Source organism: Zingiber officinale, chromosome 2B, assembly GCF_018446385.1.
Source record: "Zingiber officinale cultivar Zhangliang chromosome 2B, Zo_v1.1, whole genome shotgun sequence".
Taxonomy (NCBI): domain Eukaryota; kingdom Viridiplantae; phylum Streptophyta; class Magnoliopsida; order Zingiberales; family Zingiberaceae; genus Zingiber; species Zingiber officinale.
In genome coordinates this window covers 118,515,268-118,536,244 of record NC_055989.1, presented here as the reverse complement: position 1 = coordinate 118,536,244, position 20,977 = coordinate 118,515,268, and the positions used below count along the sequence as shown (strand labels likewise).

At 39.3% G+C, this 20,977-nt stretch overlaps 2 protein-coding genes across 3 annotated transcripts; one reads left to right on the top strand and one right to left on the bottom strand.

The window, feature by feature from the left end:
- The first annotated feature begins 2,559 nt into the window (after window positions 1–2,559).
- Window positions 2,560–7,390, top strand: LOC122046922. 2 transcript variants are annotated; one of them, XM_042607882.1, is made up of 4 exons: window positions 2,560–2,690; window positions 3,569–3,760; window positions 5,917–6,282; window positions 6,420–7,390. In XM_042607882.1, the coding sequence occupies exons 2-4, from the start codon at window positions 3,571–3,573 to the stop codon at window positions 7,121–7,123; spliced, it is 1,260 nt and encodes a 419-aa protein (XP_042463816.1). In that variant the 5' UTR covers window positions 2,560–2,690; window positions 3,569–3,570; the 3' UTR covers window positions 7,124–7,390. The 2 variants fall into 2 exon arrangements, with proteins under 2 accessions (XP_042463816.1, XP_042463815.1); XM_042607881.1 differs by lacking the exon at window positions 2,560–2,690 and having other exon boundaries at window positions 3,546–3,760.
- Window positions 7,391–10,849: 3,459 nt separating this feature from the next.
- Window positions 10,850–12,277, bottom strand: LOC122048606 (UDP-glycosyltransferase 73C4-like). The gene has a single exon (XM_042610154.1). The coding sequence runs from the start codon at window positions 12,275–12,277 to the stop codon at window positions 10,850–10,852; it is 1,428 nt and encodes a 475-aa protein (XP_042466088.1).
- Between the last annotated feature and the right edge of the window lie 8,700 nt (window positions 12,278–20,977).

Genomic DNA, 20,977 nt, shown 5'->3' with positions numbered 1-20,977 from the left:
GGTGCCTTCGGTACTGTTCATGGAAGGCGCCTTCTAAGACTTTCTTTGACACTGTTCATCCAAAAATGGTTAGCTTCCCTTATTAACCATTTTTACTCCGCTCGCTTGGGTGATGCTTTGGCCATCCAGAATTGAGATCACCCGAACCTAACTCTGGCTTTTTCCTCGAGTAGCCTTCCTCCTTGGCTTCTCGTCCCTCGGACCACCGCACACGTCCTTCTCGTCCGTCGGTGTACTCTTCCATAGCATCTCGTCCTTCAGATGTACCGAGTCCATCGACTCCCTTCCCATGTCATCCTTCTCGATAGCTGCATCTTCTGCTCGACTTTTTGTGTTCCTAAGCTCCTACACATTTAGACACAAGGATCAAACACAACAGAACCTAACTGAACTTGGTTGAGCATATCAAAACTACCCCGGGTACTTACAAAAGGAAGATACATTATGGATACTGTGGATCCATCCTACTTACCTCAAACAATTTGAACCAAACTTAAGCTCGAATTTCATTTCGAACCGAGCTCGAGTCAATATTTGTATTTTTGAGCATTGAATTAAATTCAAATATAACATATATTTTTTAAGCTTGAACTCAAATATTAATATTTTTATATTACTCAATTAGATTAGACTTATTTGCACCCCTAGGCACAAAGAGTTTAAATTTTATTTTTTTAAGAAAAATTTACCTTTATAAGCAAGTATTGAAATGCCACACATTATTGATAATTCAGGTGTCCAAGATTCGACTAATCCTGGAGATAGTGGTCTTTTTCCTAGTTCACCTACTAGATAACTCCTTAGCACAACTCATGTATACTTAGAAGTCGACCTCTAGAATATTTATCTCTATTGAGATTCAAATTCTAATCCTCTTATTTATTCCCCTAAGTTATTTATCACTGAACCACACCCATGAGGGCAATGAAATACCACACATTAGCATTAACACAGAGTAGCATTCTTATTTTGTAGAAGAATCGATGCTTAACATAAGCAAATCAAGTAAAATCTCATTTTATTTTCATCTGAAATATACAGACCTGAGGATAACTCACCTGACATATGCTGACAATCTTCAACTCTTCTCATGGGGGGCATCACATGTGTGTCCATCATGGCTGAGTGCCTCACTCAATTTGGAGAGATGACAGGACTGAAGGCCAACTAAGACAAATCTAACATGTACAAGATTGAGGTAGATTTGCATTCTAGAGATAGATTGCTTGCTATCAAGGGGTTTAAGGAGGGCCACATGCTTCTAAGATATATGGAGATACTTGAACTCAATAGAAGATTACTCTCCTATCATGGACTCCCTGGTTAGACGTATCATTTCTTACCTGAAAACATCATTTCTTATGCAAGGAAAATACATCTCAACACTTCACTTCTGTAGGGGGTGGAGTGCTTTTTGATGTCTTTTCTGCCACTTCCACAAGGGATCGTTGATCACATTTACAACATCTACATTAACTTTATGTGGACAACCAAATATCCTCCTATTACCTAGTCTGATATGTGTAAGTCAAAAGAGAGAGGATTGGATTTTGATGACTTGAAATCCTATAACTTGACATTACTAACAGAGTGCTATGGCACATTCAGAAAAAAAAGACACATTATGAATATGATGAGTCCATCCTACTTACCTTAGATAGGTGGGGCTATAGGAACGACAAGCTAGGATTGTCGACTGACCACTTATCAAGAAACTATTACATATCTGAGGCATCATTCTCACCTCAATAGGATCAACAAAGGGGGCCGCACAACGATTGACAACATCGTTCAGTGGACCAAGCAGGGATACCAAGAAGGCCTATGACTTCTTCAGGGGCACCAATGAGTCGAAAGCATGGGCGTGGACCGTACGACAACCCTACTTGCAGCAGAGTCATTACTTCACACTCTGGATGTTGGCACATGGGAAACTACCTACACTTTACAGGCACAACTATATGGAGGATCGACAATGTACCTTTTGTGGGCTAGAGAATGAGACACAAGTTCATGTTTTCTTCCGTTGTTGGCCCGTTAGTCAGCTATGGGCAAAGATCATATGGTGGTTGAACATGAGATCGAAGATGAGCATGTACATGCATATGCTGAGGGTCTTCCTTCTTCACTATCGGGGGACTAGTAGAATGGTGAAGACCTGTCACCTCACCATATCATCCATGATTCATCTTATATGGCGGGTAAGGAATATGAGTATGTTTAAGAGAGTGAGTTTGATGTAAAGATTATATTCAAGAAAATGCAAGTGTATTCATCGTATATGCACTTGTATATTCCTGAATATAATCTCTATATATATATCCCTAGATATTTATTTAGATTTGTTACTTCGTCAGCAACTAAGGATCATTTTTGTACACTTTACACTCTCTAGACATAATTTACATTTCATCAAAAATAAAAATAAAAATAAAAATAAAAACAAAAACAAAAACAACAGAGTAAAATCTCATTTCAAACTAATTTAAAATATTCCCAATCCATCTCGAAATGGGCCGCCGGCCCACATTGAGGCATCAGATATTTTGGGGGGCAAACAAACAAATAGAGGAAGAAGAGAGGAGCAAGCAAGTGCAGTAGGATTAGGAAGAAGCAACAATGGCGTTTTGGCAAATAGGTCGCCCGTAGCCTGAAATCGCTCTGTTTCTCTCGTATTTGGGGGCATCGAGGTTAGATGCTCAATCCTCCTCATGATGCTTGCACAAAATTCTAATTTCTTTTGTCATTTACTTCGTCTGTGCAATATATCATTTTTTTTTCGCCACACCCATTGTCGTGAGATAAGCCATGATGGAACAGGCAATCGTTCAAAGGAGAAATCAGAAAGTGCAACCCTGAAACCAGAGCAAAATAGACATGCGTATGCCTGAAATATCAAGCTAACAAGTTGGACGGCGATTGAACTACTGAAATTCTCTAATTATTGCCGACCTTGTTGTTTGATGATGGAAAGTTTCATACTTGGTTAATAGTTCCATTTAATTGAGCTTTCAACTATAACTTTTTGTGCATAGAAGTGGTGGATTATGAAGAGACCATCACCAGCACAAACTCTTTAGAAAAGGCTCTTTGATTTCCAAATTCATAAAAGAATCACCATTTCCCTAAGTCTGTTCCTAACGTTTCCAACTCTATGGAAAATTGTATTACCATCTATATATTTTTAAATAAATTGCAGTGGCTGCTGTAATTTCTCCCAGTCCGTAATATATACCATTGACATCACTCATCCTTGCAAGTCAAGAAAGGACTAGTTTTTTCAATCCAACCAACCAAGGCCTATACCTCACCTAGTCCTAGGACCTTGGATAGTTGAGAGTCCTTCAACTATTTGAAATAAATAAAAACTGCAATCTGCCTATATTGACTTACATGTGCACAATCCTGTACTGGTACTTGGCTAGATAGTGAGGTTTAATTGAATGACATACCATCTTGCGTATTTGTTGACTTGGTTGGGTTTTATGTTGAATGAGATTGCTTTTGTTCATAGACATTTGTTTTGAACACATCAATTTTATCATTGATTTATTTTTGTTGTTGGTAGGAATGGAGGATCTCATTTTGAAGTATCTCATAACTTCCACTCATGCTAATCCTTCTTTTGCAAAGGGGTATTCCAAAAATAGCATATTAGAAGTTTCAAATATACCAAACATGTTTCCCATTCAATGGAAGGTCAACAAGCATATGAATTCTTCTCGTTTTGCTACACAGTCAAAACGAACTCCTATGCAAGGTATGCACTTGCTATCTAATATATTGTAACTTGGACATTTCTTAGTGTAACTTTCAGTGTTAAATTACTTTCATATTGTTTTGCGTTTGAAGACTACCTTTCATGTCTCTATAAAGCATGACTGTTTCGTAGTTTATCTATTTCTTCCTAGTTTATCTATGTACAACTCATAACTAATCATCAATTTTTAATATACGCTTCTTTGACACTGTCATTGTTTTAGTTCTCACTAGAATTAAAAGATCATGTAAACTAAGTCCTCATATTCTCGTTTGCTACTATTGAGTGCACTTGTCAGCTACTTCTTAGGGATATTTGATGAAATATTGATTTCTTTTAATGACAAGGTCCCAAGACATTGCTTGGAAACTCCAATTTTTCAATGCAAATTAATTAAAATAAAGTAAATTAACAAAATACATCATTTTTTTATATTTAATTTTCTAAATTTTTGAAGTTTTTTTTTTGAAGTTACCCTATAATATTCAAGACATAGACAAAGTATTTATAAGGAGTCTACATTTCCATAATATTCTTATGTTTGTTTATATTCAAGATTACGGATCTAGCTCCTCACAGGCCCATAACTAATGTATAAACATACCCTGAGGCCAAGCTATTAACTCGTTCAAGAAAGATACAATGAACTAGCACAATTGCAATTTGTAAAATAACTTAAATGTCCTAAATTCCTCCTGTATTGTTTTTGTGTATATTGAAGGATCTCCTCATTCTTTTTCCTACCCTTCTTTTGCAAAATACATGTAAAATCTTATAATATTACGATGTGATCTCTCTTCTTGTTCCTTGGTAGGATCCCCATCTGACTAACCTTGCTGGTGGGCAATGTGTCATGCTTTGCTAGCATCATCACTTACATTTTTGTTGTTTGCTACAGCATCCATGAATTCTAAGTACAATTTGCATCTTGTGTCACTTTGTGACAATATTTAACACTAAATTATAGGAACCTAGTTGAAATTATTTCTTTAAAAAAAGAAGAAGAAATATTATATGAAAAATAAATAAATAAATTCATGGAAAGGTTGATGATGTAAAAATTAGTTCTATTATTTCAGGGAATAACACATTGCTTCAATGGAGCATTCTGTGAAAAAAGAGGAATATCTAGGGGGCATACTTTCTCTGTTTTTTTTAAAGAATAATTCAATCAATTAATAGATCAATCTATCATGTCATTGTATTAGTTTCATGAAATTTTTGAATTTTTGTGATTTGTCATTCTAATTTGCTCTAGTGTCAAATATTGCAGTTCTAATGTATTTCCTGAGGCATGCGAAAGTTTCTTTGTTCTGTGTCACACTTTTCACTATTATATAAATGGTTGCATTCATTTAAGTAGTATGACAATGACAGTCATTCTAGTTTGAACTACCTTGGGAAATCTCACAGGTGTTTATATCTTGCTAAAAAACCGAAAAACGAAAAAATAGTGTTGTAGGAGGATCATGTGGATCAAATTACCAGCAGCCTCTTCTTGTCTTATTGGAAGTCTTAAGATCATTGATAATGAATACAGACATTAGATCCTACAGTATGTGCAAACCTGTTACCATCTATCTCATAAAGCAAAACAAATCCTAAGTCATCTCCTTTCTCTATGGTCTGACTGTTTTCAACTGCAACCTTTCTTTTCTCAGCAACCTTTGCTGGTGAGACTGACAGATGATACTGGATAGTTAAAAGTGTAAAACACTTCTGTTCCTCAACTTTAATGTAGGGTATATTAGATCAGAAGGATGATACATACAATTTTTGTACTTATCTCATGCTATAGTTTGGAAATGGTTCATAAATTTGCATTGGAATGATAAGTTGGGTTTGCCAATGTGTTGGATGAAAGGTGCTTGCTTTGTTTTATATGCTTTTCTGATGGCTAATGCTCTCTGATTAATTAAGGAGTTTGGATAACTGTGTATGTACAATTTGGATATTTTGATATCCTGTTGGGTGTGGATTTATCTTTTGGTTAGAGTTAACATCTCCTTTTAATTCAGTCATTGTACCACGGCCATATTTCATATCCCTCATGCATGTTTATGGGGTAATTGATTGAGAAGTCTTCTAAAATGGTTTTTTTTTGTACTTTTATTTGCATAAACCTCAAGGTCTATAAACTGACCGATTGTCTTCAGATTTTCAGGGTTTTGCAAAACCTTCACGTCTTTTGCAGAGCACTGAAGCAAAGCACACAAAATATTTACATGAAGATACATTGTCTTCCTTGGAGTTGGACTTGCATAACTCTTATTACATAGTTGAGCTCTGCACAAGTAGTGATTATGGCTCTTCTTTGAATGACATAAACGCTGCATTACTGCTTTGCTTAATAGATGAAAATGGAAATGCAATACTACAGAGGTTAGCTGTGATCCCCATGCCAGGGGTAGACACAAATTCAAATGAATCTCTTCACTTCCAGAGAGGTTATGTTGATGTTGTCACTTTCAAAGGATCCAAGTTAGGGAAAATTGAAGCAATTTGGATTGGTCTTGAAACAGGTAGGCTACGAGGTATTCAGTATCGAAATATCTTAGAGTAGCCTTATGAATGATTTCCTCAACCAAGGTCAACGTTTACAAAATAATCTTTCCAATCAAAGATTGATGTGGTTTTCATTTCTAATCTTCAATGTCAGGTTCTTGGAGGCTTGATGGTTTAAAGTTGACGGTTGTAAATGGCCCTGCACACTTATCTGAATCTATTGTAAACAAAGATGAAAGTGGTTTTGATTGTCTTCAGTACACGTTTGAATCTCACAATTTGCTGCTTGGAGAAGGGGGGATATCTGTAGCTGAGCTAAGACCATCGTTCAGTACTGAGTTATCTCGGAATTCGTTCTCAAGCTCACTAAATAAGCAGTCTTTATCACAAACCCTTCCAGACCATAAACAGACTAGGGAGGCTAGCATGAAGGAGTACGCAGAGCTTAAGTTTTCATTGCTACTTTATGACCTTATTCTTATATTGACTGGTTCATCGATTCTAAATCTCTGTTCCAATGAGAAATCCACTTATGCGTTCTTAGCTGGTGGGCTTGCTGGTTTCTTTTACCTATTACTGCTACAGAAATCTGTAGATGGATTATCTGCACCAGCAAATAATTCAAAGGGTGGTGACAACTTGTTGCAAGCCTTCGGGGGCATAAAGAGGCAATGGGTACCTCTGGTACTAGTCATTGCCACCAGTGCGGTCATGTTGAAGTATCGAATGGGAGGTACTACGACCTTAGCATTGTCACCGACTGAACTCTTTGTTGGGATCTCAGGATTCCTTACTAGTAAGATAGCTGTTTTGTTGGCAGCATTTAAACCTGTTCAAAGGAATCAAAAGGGTGAGTAGATGTACATGAGCTGATCAAGTTGCTAATCGACTGGTCATTTTATAGCCTCACCAAGAATGAGATGGAGATTACAGGAGTCACTAGCCTCATTTCTATGGATATTATTGCTACGTTTGATTCGCAGAAATGACAAGTCAGAATATGTAAGGAGAAAAATAGTTATTCTTAGAAATAAAATAGCTAAGGAAGAATATGTATTCAATGAAATTGACAAGGAATACTTATTTCTATATTTGATTCGTAGGAATACTTATCATTTTGCTACAGTCCTACTAGTGGGAATTTCATCATATTCACATTAGTTAAAGGTCTAGCAGCTTGCAGAGCACACTGGTCAAGCAATTAAAGGTTTAGACATGTACAAGCTAATTAAAACAACTTGGCATCTTCAGGATCAGGTTCATGGATAGGTGGAGAATCAAATCTTCCTAAACCAAAGTGCTCTATATAATCCAAACTATTATCACCAATTATCAAAAACAATGGGTAAGAATTAAAAGAACACACCTAATTATCAGAATAGTCAACATGACATTATTTTTTAAAAATAAATAAATAAATAAATAAATAAATGCCCCATATATATTTTTCATATAAAAAAATTCTTATTCTAATCTTGGTTTTTTTTTTTATCATATATCTAGCTTATAATTTGATTAATCTTGGAGTGGACAGTCAGATTCATTGGGCCATATTGATTTTGTTAAGCACAAGCACGTACATCCTAATCACAACAACTTGGCATCTTCAAGTACATCAATAGGTGGAGGATCAAATTTTCTTAAATCAAATTTCTCTATATACTCCAAGTGATCATCACACATTATCAAAGACAATTTGTAAATTCTCTCACTGATAAATATCTTAAGAAATGAAAATTAATGTTTGATACCAAAGTTCTATTACAATTGGGAAGCACCAATAGATCATGCATAAAGTCTTCAATTTAGTCTCATGATACATTGCATGGCCTATTAGAGAGTTTAAATAAGTTAACTATTATTATTATTATTATTAGATAGATAGATAGATGATTTTCCTTTTATTTCACCTATAAAATAAATCTGAATAGTTTATGCACATTCAGAGGCCAACCTTCCGAATGAATTAACTATTGCTGATTTGGGTTTAAGTATTTGAGGTTGATAGTTAGGGCTTGCAAGTTATTTGGGCAAATTTTTTTTCACTTAGGTGGGTTATAAGAATTAATATTAGGGCAAATTTAATCCGAAATATTTGAAAGGACTATTTGTAATAACCACGGCAATCTACCAAGTATCAATAACCACCAATTCATGCTATTTACTAGGGATGCAAGTAGGTTATGAGTTAAAAGATTAGATCTTCACATAAGCCTTAGGTGAGAGATTATAACAAGACATCGAGTTTTTGATTGATATGCACAAAGGGATATAGAGTTAAGGGCAGCTTTGCCCTTTGAAGAACTCAAGACAAGCGCAAGGCAACTATTTGCTTTCTTATATTTGTAAGTGAAGCAAACTAATCGTAGACAAATAGTCGACAATGCTGGAAGAGTGTGGGAGGAGCAACAAGCGACATGAAGTGACCAAAAGTTTCATGACGTAGTGTTTCTCAATGAGGATCGTTGGGTGGAGGGGGTTTTAACGTGAAGCGAGTCAAGTTTGTGGTAGAGCTTCAATATTAAGAACGACAAACATAGGGTTTTAGCACTCCTACAAATGTCTAACAATATCTCCTGTATTTCCTTTCTTAAAATGAAACAATTAAATAAATTTAGCAGAGTAGAGTCACTAATGCCCTGTTTACTCTGATGGATGGATGAGTGAAAGAAAGGAAAGTTTTCTGCATGCAAAATTTTTCACTGTTTACTACACAAAGAGGATGGATTGTTCATCTTTTCTCTTGTTTACATCTTCTGAAAAAACGGATGGATGGTTGACGAAACCATCAATGGATCCATTTTAAGGCATTTTTTCATCCTCTTAAAATCGGACGGAAAGTAACCATCCGTCTTTCGTTGCAACTCCGCCTCAACTTTGTGCGCTGCCTCTATATGCCAACAGACTACCATCCTAGTATTGTACTACTCTTCCATGTCCGCTGCCACCTTCCCCGGCGAGATCTACTTCATAACGGAGAAGCAAAGATCGATAAAGCAGCTCCAATGGAAGTCTCTCAAACACTTCAAATCCGGTTCTGCCTCCCAAAGCTCAAAGTGGCTTCATATCCCCTCATCGATCTCGCTCTCTACTCCCTCCTCCCCCGCAAGTTCCCTACTCACTTCAAGCCCTGATCTTGTGTGTGTGAGCTGACAGGCGGTGAGGGGCTCGTTTGCTTGCAGACGGGCGACGAGGGGCTCACTCGTGAGTCGAAGGGTTGTTGGGGGCTCGCCCACAAGCTGGAACGCCTTTCCTTCGTCAACCACGCGAGCCTCCGACGACTCTGACGGCTCCACCAGCTTTGCACAACATTCGTCGTAGCTATTTCTGAGCCAACATCCGCCATAGCTGCTTGCTCTAACAAAACGAGGCAAACAAAAAAATCTTATTTTTATCTGTTCGATGTGAGTTGGAACCAAGAAATCAAGGAGGAGGATCGAAATTGAAGCTACCTGATCGTAGATTAATCTACTCGATTTCATCCATCTCTCATTTTGTTGGCAAGCTCTTCAGAGAATATAGAAGAAATAGAGTCAAACGAGAGGCAAAATCCAATGGAGACAATGGCAGATAGTTTGCTCTGTTTATCGTGGAAGTTGACAGCAGGCGGAGGTGGAAACGGTGTGAAGATTTTATCGGAGGTGAACAGTCTTATCCCCCTCTGCCGTCTCCCTCTGTCTTCTCTTCTGTTTGTAGAAATTTTTTTCTCTTCCCTTCCTTTCTTGTCCTTTCCCCTTCCCTACCCCTAGGGATATTTTTCTACAGTGGAATCCTTTCTCTCACTTATCCACTCCTTCGAGTAAACATAGCCTAAGAGCTTGTAGAGATAAAGCCTTTGATACAATCCACAAGCTTTTGGACGTTGTTTAGCTTGAGCACTTGGTCTCAACCGCCATGGCTTAAACAATTTTCTATACCCCTTTAAGCGAAACAACCTCCTTGATCATTACAGAAAAAGCTTCCAACATTTCGATTTTGTTTTGCCTCTAGTTGACTAATCAAGCACAAGTAGCTATCGCACAACCAACAACTAGTAGGTGGTGGGCTGAAATTCCTATCTAGCAAATTGTTCAAACATCTCTAGATCTAGTTTCAATTGATTATAAAAATTCTACCCTATGAACTCTTGCTTTCAAGTAACTAACCCTCTGATAAGCTAAAACTCATTGAACTGTTTGGAGATTTTGACTTCACTAAGGTTATACCTTGTAAGCCTACATAAATCTACACGATCAAGTATAGCCATCAACCACAACCAAGAAGTATATCATTGCAATAACAACACTTAGACCTCATCACCAATTACCAATTAACTTTGATGATCCATTTACAAAATCAACTTTGATCGTCGGCAACACCAACCACACTGTTTATTGTTCTACTTGAGAATTTCAGAGGCAGTCAGGAAACAACCTTTCTTCAGTACTTCTTCCTTTGATAAAGGAATCCATGTGCCTTTGAGGCTTTTCAGCCAAAATACATTGGGTTTGGAGATGACTTTACTATTGGTCCAAAATCCTTTGATTTCTCAGGCCCATCTTTCATGGTGATTAGGGAGGGCAACTCCGTAGACCGTAAGCCTACTCAGTGCGAGAATCCTGGCCGAAATTGAGACGAGGCCAATTCCAAAAAAGCATCCAGGGAGGAAGACGAGCTCTCAGGAAATCCGCCGGCGAAGAATGCCCGCGCTGAAGCAGCGCGCCTCCTGATGCCTTCGTCGCCCATCAATCTTCGGATACCGCTCGCCAAGTCCTCCTTCGTCACTGCAGTCGCCGAGCTCAACCCGTCGACGGGGCGTCGAACGGCGCACCCCACCTTGAGGTGACGCACTACCAACTTGGCGTTATGGTGCTGGTCCCCCCGCACGGGCCACGCCAGAATCGGCACCCCGCGCGCCACCGCTTCCACCGTCGAATTCCAACCGCAGTGGCTTAAGAAACCCCCCACCGCTGGGTGGCCTAGGATCAACAGCTGAGGCGCCCATCCTCGGATTACCATTCCCTGCCTCCGCTTTGCCACTTCCTCTGCCTGCAGCAGCAATCGGCCACCGCTCTCCGTCGGCTGTCCCATTGCGTCCGACGCCTTCGCCTCCGGCTGCATAACCCACACGAACGGCAGGTTCACGTCGTCCAAGGCAGCCGCAAGCTGGGCCAGCTCCTCGCCTGAGGGGGCGACCAGTGATCCGAACGAGATAAAGATCACCGATCCCGTCGGCTTCGCGTCCAACCATTGCACGAGCTCCTTCACGTCCACGCCGAACTCTTTCCCGGAGCGGACCTCGCCCTCCCCCGTTGACCCCGCCGCGGCTCGCCAGAACGAATCAGGCAGCAACGGGCCGACGCCCCAGGCCGGCTTCCCCGCCGCCTTGGAGACGTAGTCCAAGAAGGGACGCTCCAGATCGCCGCACGTGTTGATGAGCAGCGCGATGGCGCCGTCGGCCCCCTCGACGCCCCTCTGGCGGCGAGGTCCACCGGGGCAAGCCGGGCCGCCGAAGGGCCTGTGGCGGGTGCTGAGGATGTCGGCTGGGGTGAGGGCTATGTCGTCGGGGAGGCCGGGGATGGGAACCGCGGCGGAGGAGTCGGGGAGGGCGTCGACGTCCAGTTGCCAGGACACGTAGTCGAGGGCTGCGGCGCATGCGCCGGAGGTGAAGAGGCTGACGGGGGGGACGGAGTGCGCGAGGCAGGTGTCGATGAGGCCGCTGAGCATGTCGTCGACGACAACGCAGAGGAGGGAGGTGTTCCGGGCGAAGAAGGCGAGGAGGAGAGAGTCGAGGGCGTCCTCGAGGGGCTTGGCCTGGACGCGGAAGGGGTCCGGCAAGGGGATGATCTGGAGGGGGCGGACGAGGGGGTGAGGAGAAGCGAAGGCGGTGGAGGAGGAAGGCAGGAGGATAGCGACCCTGTAGTTTCGTCGGGCGAAGTGAGCGCTGAGTTGGGTGGCCGGGAAGATGTGTCCGGCGTGAGGGAACGGCACCACCACGATGTCAACCTCCAAGTTAGGAATAGCTTCGGCCATCCCGATTCTGTCTGTCGACACTCTCCTCCCTACTCGATCGATCTCTAGCTTCGGGTTGGGTTTAATACACACCGAGAGGAAGGAAGGAAGGAAGGAGGAAGCGGATTCTACGCCTCTCGGATGCCTTGGCGCTCAAGTCTCTCTCTGACATACGATTGGGCATATAAAATGCAATGGAATGACGAGGGGCTCACTTCCTGGAAATGCCCCAAATTGTTAAGGCACCGGATGAGATTCTTGGCTTTCCCACCTCACTGTCATAGTGCCACTTTCGTTTCCTGGCTTGAATCATTGCCATCTATGAAATGATGGGAGCGGAAAAGTTTCTAAATTGGATCGACTGGTTGAAATTTACGGGAGAGTTGAGAATTGAGATTGGACTTTTGATCATTATTGGTCTGACTATTTTTAGCTAAAGGTGGACTGCTACAAATGCATGCACCTCTCATGTTATGGATAACATGGCTGGAGAATTAGGATTTTTCTAGTTTACCACCGAGTGTTTTTCTCAATTTAAAGTCCAACACAATTGGAAAAAATTAAAGACTTTATTTTTATTATTATTATTATTATTATTATTTAAAACATCTCTCTTGAAAAGTTGAAATATTTTACTGAACTAACTATGCTGATTTCCATATTATCCATTTTGCCTACCTAATTTTTATAATTTTAAAAACACAGCACATTCTCTTTATACCTCTTCTCCTTTTTGAGTCCTCACCAAAGCAACATTTGAACCATTTTGCAAATGTAAGTCTCTAATTCCTGATGTCATCGGATGGCATTCCTCGCTCTAAGCATTTGTTCATAAATTTTTTTTCACCAACCACCCGCATCACTCTCTTCTATTTTTTCCCTTAGTGCTCCCAGACAGCCTTGAAGCTTTGTTGTTGTCCCAATGCGATTTTCGAACTAGAATCTTTTCTTTCCCGATTCCCTCTAACCAAAGCTATTGGATCGAAGCTCTCATGACGAACATAGATTAACAATGTTTTTAGACATTAATGGTAGTATATTTACCTGTATTTTACGAGAATGATTTATATTATCACACCTTATTTTTATATGATTTCGTTACTTTTACTTTTTTGATTCGGAGAATTGTCCTTTGCTTGTTTTGTTGATAGGACATGAATTCAAGGTTAAAATAGAGTATAAATCATTTGCAACGTGAATTTGGAGTAAGGAGTACTTGTTGGACCGTGAAAATCGATTGGGGGGAAGGGAGGGTGAATATCAATCGAAAACATTCGTAGAGTAAGCAGCGAAAAAGTAAAATCACAATGGTAACAAGAATCGTTTTACTTGGTTCGAAGTCTTCATCGACTCCTATTCCAAGGTCCGCACTCGTCGAGTGTTTTCGTTGGACAATTCATTAGCAGTTCGAAAAGGATATTACAAATGAAAGTACAGAAATGCTTACAAGTAAAATACCGACAACAATTAAGTAAAGACAAAGCAGCACGTTGCCGAAGAAGCTTCGCAATGTCGCAGGAGCACAGCGCAGTAGAGCAAACGTTGGAAGACGTTATAGTGAATTGTATTTTGCTCCAGGCTCACCCTCCTTATAGGAAGCTCCGGGAGCCCAGATCCCTTCCGAGCGCCTGGACTCTGAAATAGCCCAGCCAACCAGAGAGCTCCACATGGCGAAGCGACGAAATGATAGAGTTTGCATTCCGAGTGCCCAGATCCCTTCCGGGCGCCCGTACCCCATTTTCTAGCAACTTCAACTCCCTGCAAGAAAACGTTAGTCCGAAGCACAATGCAAATTATATTACCCTACAAAACAAAATGTTAGCACAATTATAATAATCAAACAGAGTATTAATTAGATTCTGTCTCACCGAGACCGGAATCTAGTCAAGATCTCAACTTAGAGTTCCGAAATGGTTCTAAGTTGAATCGGCGCCTAAGTTCCCTTCTCGGGAATGCGTCCTCACAGTCACTCCCCTCCAATGGCTTACCTTAATATACCTGCCAGACGTCCGGTCAGCCCTTCGACCCGTCTGCACTTCGTGTCAGCTATCAAGTCAGCCCGTCGACCTAGCCGGACTTCGTGTCAGACATCCGGTCAGCCTGTCGAGCTGTCTGGACTTCGTGCCAGCTATCCGGTCAGCCCTTCGACCTGGTTGGACTTCTTGCCAGACATCCGGTCGGCCCGTCGACCTGTCTGGACTTCGTACCAGCTATCTGGTCGGCCCGTCGACCTAGCTAGGCTTCTCCTGCACACTTGGTCAAAGCATTAGATTATAATGAAACTAACTTAATCTACTTTGTCATTCATCAAAACAGAGTTAGATCGTTAGTGCTAACCGCACCAACAATCTCCCCCCTTTTTGATGCAATGACAACCTGGTTAAGTTAGTAAAAAAAATATGCAAATAAATAAGCACTTACAAGCAATGATGTTAAGTTAGTCTTGTTTTATTTTTGGTAATTTTTCATTGCTAATTAACTTAAATCACCTAACCCTCCCTTTTTGACATTCATAAAAAAAGAATATAGGAAAAAAATAAGCGGTTAAGGAAAATAATGCAATAGAGAATCTGAACTAAAATCATATTGACTTGGGGGAGTTTAAAGTAGAAAATTTTAAAAATTTTGCTTAAAAATTTTGCTTTTAAGTTTTTCAAAATAACTAAGTTTTGAAAAATAAGTAACTTTGGTTGAAAATCAACTTAACTTTCAAAATAAGCTTGCAAATGGAAAGCAAATTTAAAGATAATTTTCAAACATAAGTTGTATAGAGGCTAATTTTCAAAAAGTAAGATAAATAAAGTCAATTTTATAATATTTTAAAGTTAAGTTTGTAACATCCAAAAAACTAATTTTTTAAATTTATAGTAATTTTCAAGTATTAAGTTCTGAAAGAATTAGTTTTATATAAATTTTCAAAAATAAATTTGTATAAAATTCATCTTTAGATTATAAAAGGTAAGTTTACAAGCTCTGATTTTCAAAGTCGACAAAATCCAATTTTCAAAACTGAGTTTGTAAAATCTAATTTTTCAAAAACTTAGTTTATAAAAGTTAATATTTTTCAAAAGTAGATGTAAAAAGAATAAGTTTTTTAAAAAATATTTTTCAAAACTAATTTTGCAAAATATTTTCAATAAAGGAAAACAAAATAAGAGAAATTTGAATTAATTCTCCCCCTGAACCTGACATAAAAAAAATTATCTATCCAATTAGTTACTTACTGACTATTAGAGGATTGTAACTTTCACTTGGTTAGTTAGGTTAAGTCAATTGTAATCAGTTAGTGCTTGATTGAACTGAATAACTTAACCTGATTAATATGTGTTTTGTATTTAACTCCTAGGCTTATGTTGATGCACTGAAATAAGTATCTTAAGTCTAGGCAATCTATCTATGCATCTCACCCCTTTCTAAATTTGGAAATACACAAACAATTTAGCCCTAATGTGTTGGTGAGATGCTCAAACCTTAGATATATAGGAGCATGCTTTTTAAGGAATTGATCTATTCTAAGGCTAAATCTGATTTTCGAAAATTCTAAAAATGGAAAATTTTGAAAACATAAACGTTTTATCCTAAAATTTAAAAAGAACATTTTTAAAAACAATTTTAAAAGAAATCCTAGTCTATTAAACACATTCCTAATTTCCAACGTAGACTGCTAAACTCACTTTCAGGGAGGGGTTTCGTAAATATGTCAGCTAGATTAGACTTGGACTCAATGTATTTGAGTTCAATGCCTCTTTTAGTGATATGATCCCTGATAAAGTGGTGTCTAATTTCAATGTGTTTGGTTCTTGAATGATGTATAGGATTTTTTGTTAAGTTAATTGAGCTAATATTATCAATTAATACTTTTACATTTGTAAGATTTAAATTAAAATCTTTTAAGGCGTGCATCATCTATAGTAGTTGTGCGACACACTCTCCTATAGCTATATACTCTGATTCAGTTGTAGATAGAGTAACACAGTGTTGCTTTCTACTAAACCAGATGACAAGTGATGAACCTAGTAGTTGACATCCACCACTTGTGCTTTTGCGGTCTAATTTATACCCAGCATAATCTGAGTCAGAATAGCCTATTAACTCAAAATTGCTAGTTCTAGGATACCAAATTCCTACATTTTACATTCCTTTAAGATATCTAAAGATTCTTTTGATTTGAGTCAAATGAGATTCTTTAGCACAGGTTTGATATCTAGCACACATACTAACTGAAAATAAAATATCGGGTCAACTTGCAGTTAAATACAGTAGGCTACCTATGATACTTCTATAGTACTTTAAGTCAATTGGTTTTCCATTAGGGTCGTCATCTAGAATTGTGTTAACTGCCATAGGTATCTTTATTTCTTTAGTATTTTTCATCCCAAATCTTTTTAGTAAATCTTTGGTGTATTTTTGTTGATAAATGTAATTACCCTCATTTATTTGCTTGATTTGTAGTCCTAAAAAATAAGTTAATTTACCTACTAGACTCATTTCAAATTCTTATTTCATTAGATTCGTAAATTCTTCTAAGAATTCTGAGTTGGTTGAACCAAAGATTATGTCATCTACATAGATTTGGACTATAAAAATATCCTCTTTTACTAATTTAACAAATAGGGTTGGGTTGATTTGACCTTGATTAAACCCTTTTGATATTAGGAAAGATGTTAATCTTTCATACCATGCCCTAGGTACTTGCTTAAGTCTGTACAAGGCTCTCTTTAACTTAAAAACATAGTCAGGGTGGTCTAGACTTTCAAATCTAGGCGGCTATCCTACATAGACTTCTTCTTTTATTAGTCCATTTAGAAAGGCAGATTATTTGACATCCATTTGATACAGCCTGAACCCTTTATGGGATGCATAATTGAGTAACATTCTAATGGACTCTAATCTAGCTATTGAGGCATAAGTTCATCATAGTTAAGTCCCTCCATTTGACTAAACCCCTTAGCAACTAGCCTAGCTTTGTTTCTAGTAATTTCTCCAGTTTCGCTTAATTTATTTCTAAACGTCCATTTTGTTTCTATTATCTTTTTATTTTTGGGTGGTGATACTAACTTTCAAACTTCATTTCTTTCAAATTGAGCTAGTTCCTCTTACATGGCTATGACCCAGTCTGGGTCAAGTAAAGATTCAGCTATGGCTTTGGGTTCGATCTTTGAAATCAGAGATATTTGACTTAGGTTTCTAAAGGATGACCTAGTCTGTGTTGGAGCAATCCCAATGGTCCGCGGGACCATGTGTTTTGGTGTTTGGGCAAAGGGTTTAAGTTAGGATTACCCTCGTTATTTGATATGTGTACTTGAGTTGTGCAGGACTGCAGGTGATACATGTGACTCAGGTTGACGGCTTTGGGTCCGGTGAAGGATGGAGCATCCGAGGGACCGTGGATAAGGTAGCAAGGACAAGGGCCGAGGGAAGCGACTTCGAGGCATACGCGAAGGATGGCATTGGGAACGAGCCGCGGGCTTGGATGCATCCGAGGGACGAGAGCCAAAGGAAGTAGGCTTGAAGGCAAGAGGTCAAGGCTGCAAAGAAGAGTCAAATGAGTCGTGAGGGTACGAGTGCATGAGAGATTGTACTCGGAGTAAAATCCTAGTTTTAGGGTTTTACTATAGCGGCACTGTAGCAGCTACTGTAGCAGTTACTGTAGCGTACTGTAGCAGTCGACTGGTGTATGGACCAGTCGACTGATGCACTGTAGCAGATAGTCGTTGAGAGAGCCGTTGGGCTGGCATCAGTCGACTGGTGAAAGGACCAGTCGACTGGTAACGGGCAAATCAGGTTCTGATTTGTTCCAAGCTCTATAAGAAGGAGCTTGGTATGGCCGGCCAAGGCGACGAAATTGGACTTGGTTAAAGTCTAATTAGTAGTCTACTTGTGCTCAAGAGATCTTTGTGTGCCAAGAGGTCTTGGTTGGAGTTGTGGTGAGGTTTCTCCACCCACAAGGAGGTTGAGCTAGCCGGAGTTTGCCGGGGACTAATCCACCGACGGATTGAGGGATCGTCCACCTTACGGACACGCCGTGGAGTAGGAGCAAGTTATCTCCGAACCACGTACACGCCTTGTGTTAGGGTTTATGTTTGGTTTGTTGTCTTCTTCCTTCTTGTTTTAGGTTAACTTTCGTATTTGTTAGTTTGCTTTTGTATTCCGCTGTGCACTAACATTATAAGAAGTAAAGATTTGGGTGAGACGCTATTCACCCCCCTCTAGCGGACGTCAAGGTCCTAACAAGTGGTATCAGAGCAAGGTGAGCTCTTGTACGGATTAACCGCCAAGAGAGCAAGAAGCTAGAGTAAGAAAAAGATGGAGTCCGAAGGACCGCTCGGATGGGATATCCGAATTCCACCTTCGTACGACAAAGAAGACTTCAATTATTGGAGGAAGCGGTTGGAGACATAGTTCCAAATGGATTGGAACCAATGGGTTGTCTTGAGTGACCCATTTGAAGCTCCTACGGACAAGAAGGGCAAACGCCTCCGACCTCGGCATTGGACCGAAGAGCAACGAGAGCAATCGGAGGCGGACAAGGAGGTAACGAGAATTTTGCATAATTTACTACCTTCTAATATTTTGTTGAGTGTAGGTGAAACCACAAATGCAAGTGATCTTTGGAAAAAGATCATTGCCTATCATGAAGACCCTATAAAAATCCAAGGAGTGGAAGAGCCCAAGGAAAATGACTCATTGGTCCAAGAAGAGAAGGACCAATCTGATGTTGACAAGAGGTCAACATTCGAGGAGGAAAAGGAAGAGGAGGAAGAGAAAGAGAAGGAAGAGGTGGAAGAGGAGAGATCTTCCACATCCTCAAGAGATGAAGAAGTGGAAGAGTCCACATCTTCAAGTGAAGAGGAAGAAGAGAAATCCGAGGAAGAGGAGATCTTGGAAGCTCAACCCTCTACTTCAACTACCAAGACGAGCACAAAGGACCACATCAAATGTTTTGAGTGTGGTAAGATGGGGCACTACAAGAGTAGGTGTCCTTCGCTCAAGAAGGTAAAGAAGGTAAACCCTAAACTCACTAAAGTTAATTTAGAAACTAATGTGAGTTGTAGGAAGAAGAAGGAGAAGAAGAAGCACATTAGGTGCTTTACATGTGGTGAGTGGGGTCACTACCACACAAAGTGCCCAAGGAGAGGAGAGCTCAAGAAATTGGTGCACTTGAAGAAGTGGGAGAAGAAGGGAGCTTCCAAGGTAAAAACCAAGGTATCATTTAATGAATCCATTCCGTTGACACATGATAAAAAGCATGCTAGAAATAACTCTTATCATCTTAATGCTATTTATCATGAGAATAGGAGGCATGATAACTTTAAGGATAAATATATTCCTTCTTATGCTAGATTTACCACACCCAAGGTTAGGAAGGTAAATAACAACTTAGGCAATAACACCAAGGATTTTAGATATAAGCCTAAAAATAGAAATGCTCAAAGATTAAATGAAAACCCAAAATCTAGGGATTTATGGAGTGAAAATCAAGTCTTGAGGACAAGACTTGATAATTTAGGAAGGACCTTAGCAAGAATGGAAAACATGCTTAGGGGTCAAAATGAGCATAACCTAGGAAAAGTTAGACAAGAGTCATCCAATGGCGATAGGGGTTTGGGATACAAACCTAAAGCCAAGAAGGATGTGACTTCTTTTCATAGGGTTCCATATAACTATGGGGTCAACCCTAGGTGTAGAGGTCAAGTCAAAGATACTAGGGAAGGAATCCCTAAGAGTACTTTTGACAAGACAAATGTGACTAAGACTTCTAAGAAGTCTAACAAAGTCACAAAGAAGGTCGCAAGGGAGGCCATCCCTAAAGTTGATCTAGTAAAGGTGACTAAGGCTCCAAAAAGGCCTAATAAAGTCACAAAGAAGGTTACAAGGGAAGTTATTCCTAGAAGTGACCAAGGCTTCTAAAAAGCCTAGAAAGGTCCTTAGGAAGGTATCTAGGGAAGTCATCCCTAGTGAGTACCTAGAGCATCCAAGGAGCACCAATAGGTTGTGGGTTCCTACGAGTATATTCTCTACACCCTAGATAGATTTAGAGAGTGTCAACTCCAATTCGAAGGGTATTTAACCCAAACTTGTTAAAGTTGACACTTGAGAGCATTTTCAAGGTTATTGTTAACCTTTGAAAATGAAAAGGATTTTAGGGTTACTCTTTGAAAGAGTAATATATGTGTCAAAATTTGAAGAGTTAAATATAATTTAAATTGACATATTAGAGAGAAGCAAAAGTAATGCCAAATTTGGAATTCGACATTTTCTTATGGAATTAAGGAAAATGCAAACCTTAATCCAAATTGTCACTCTTGGAAAGAGTAACATGTGCCAAATCTTAAGGAATTATGTTTGAATTAAATTGGCACAATGTGGAAAAACATAAGAAATACCAAATTGAGGTTTTGGTATCTTCTTAGGGTAATTAAAGGAAAATCTAGGTCCTAATGTAAGATGTTTACTCTTTGGAAGAATAAAATGTGTTAAACTTTGAGGTTTTGAACTTAATTTAAATTGACACATTTAGAAAGAAATTAAGGAAATGTCAAGTTGGGGTTTGATATTTTCTTGATAAAATTAGGCAATCTAGGGTTAAATTTTGAGTTAGCTAGGGTTAAGAATACTTAGATAGGTAATCTAGGTAAATTTTATTTATGCTAACTTGCCATGATTGTTTGCCCATCATATGTCATGAAATCATATTTAGCATTCACATTTTATTATGAA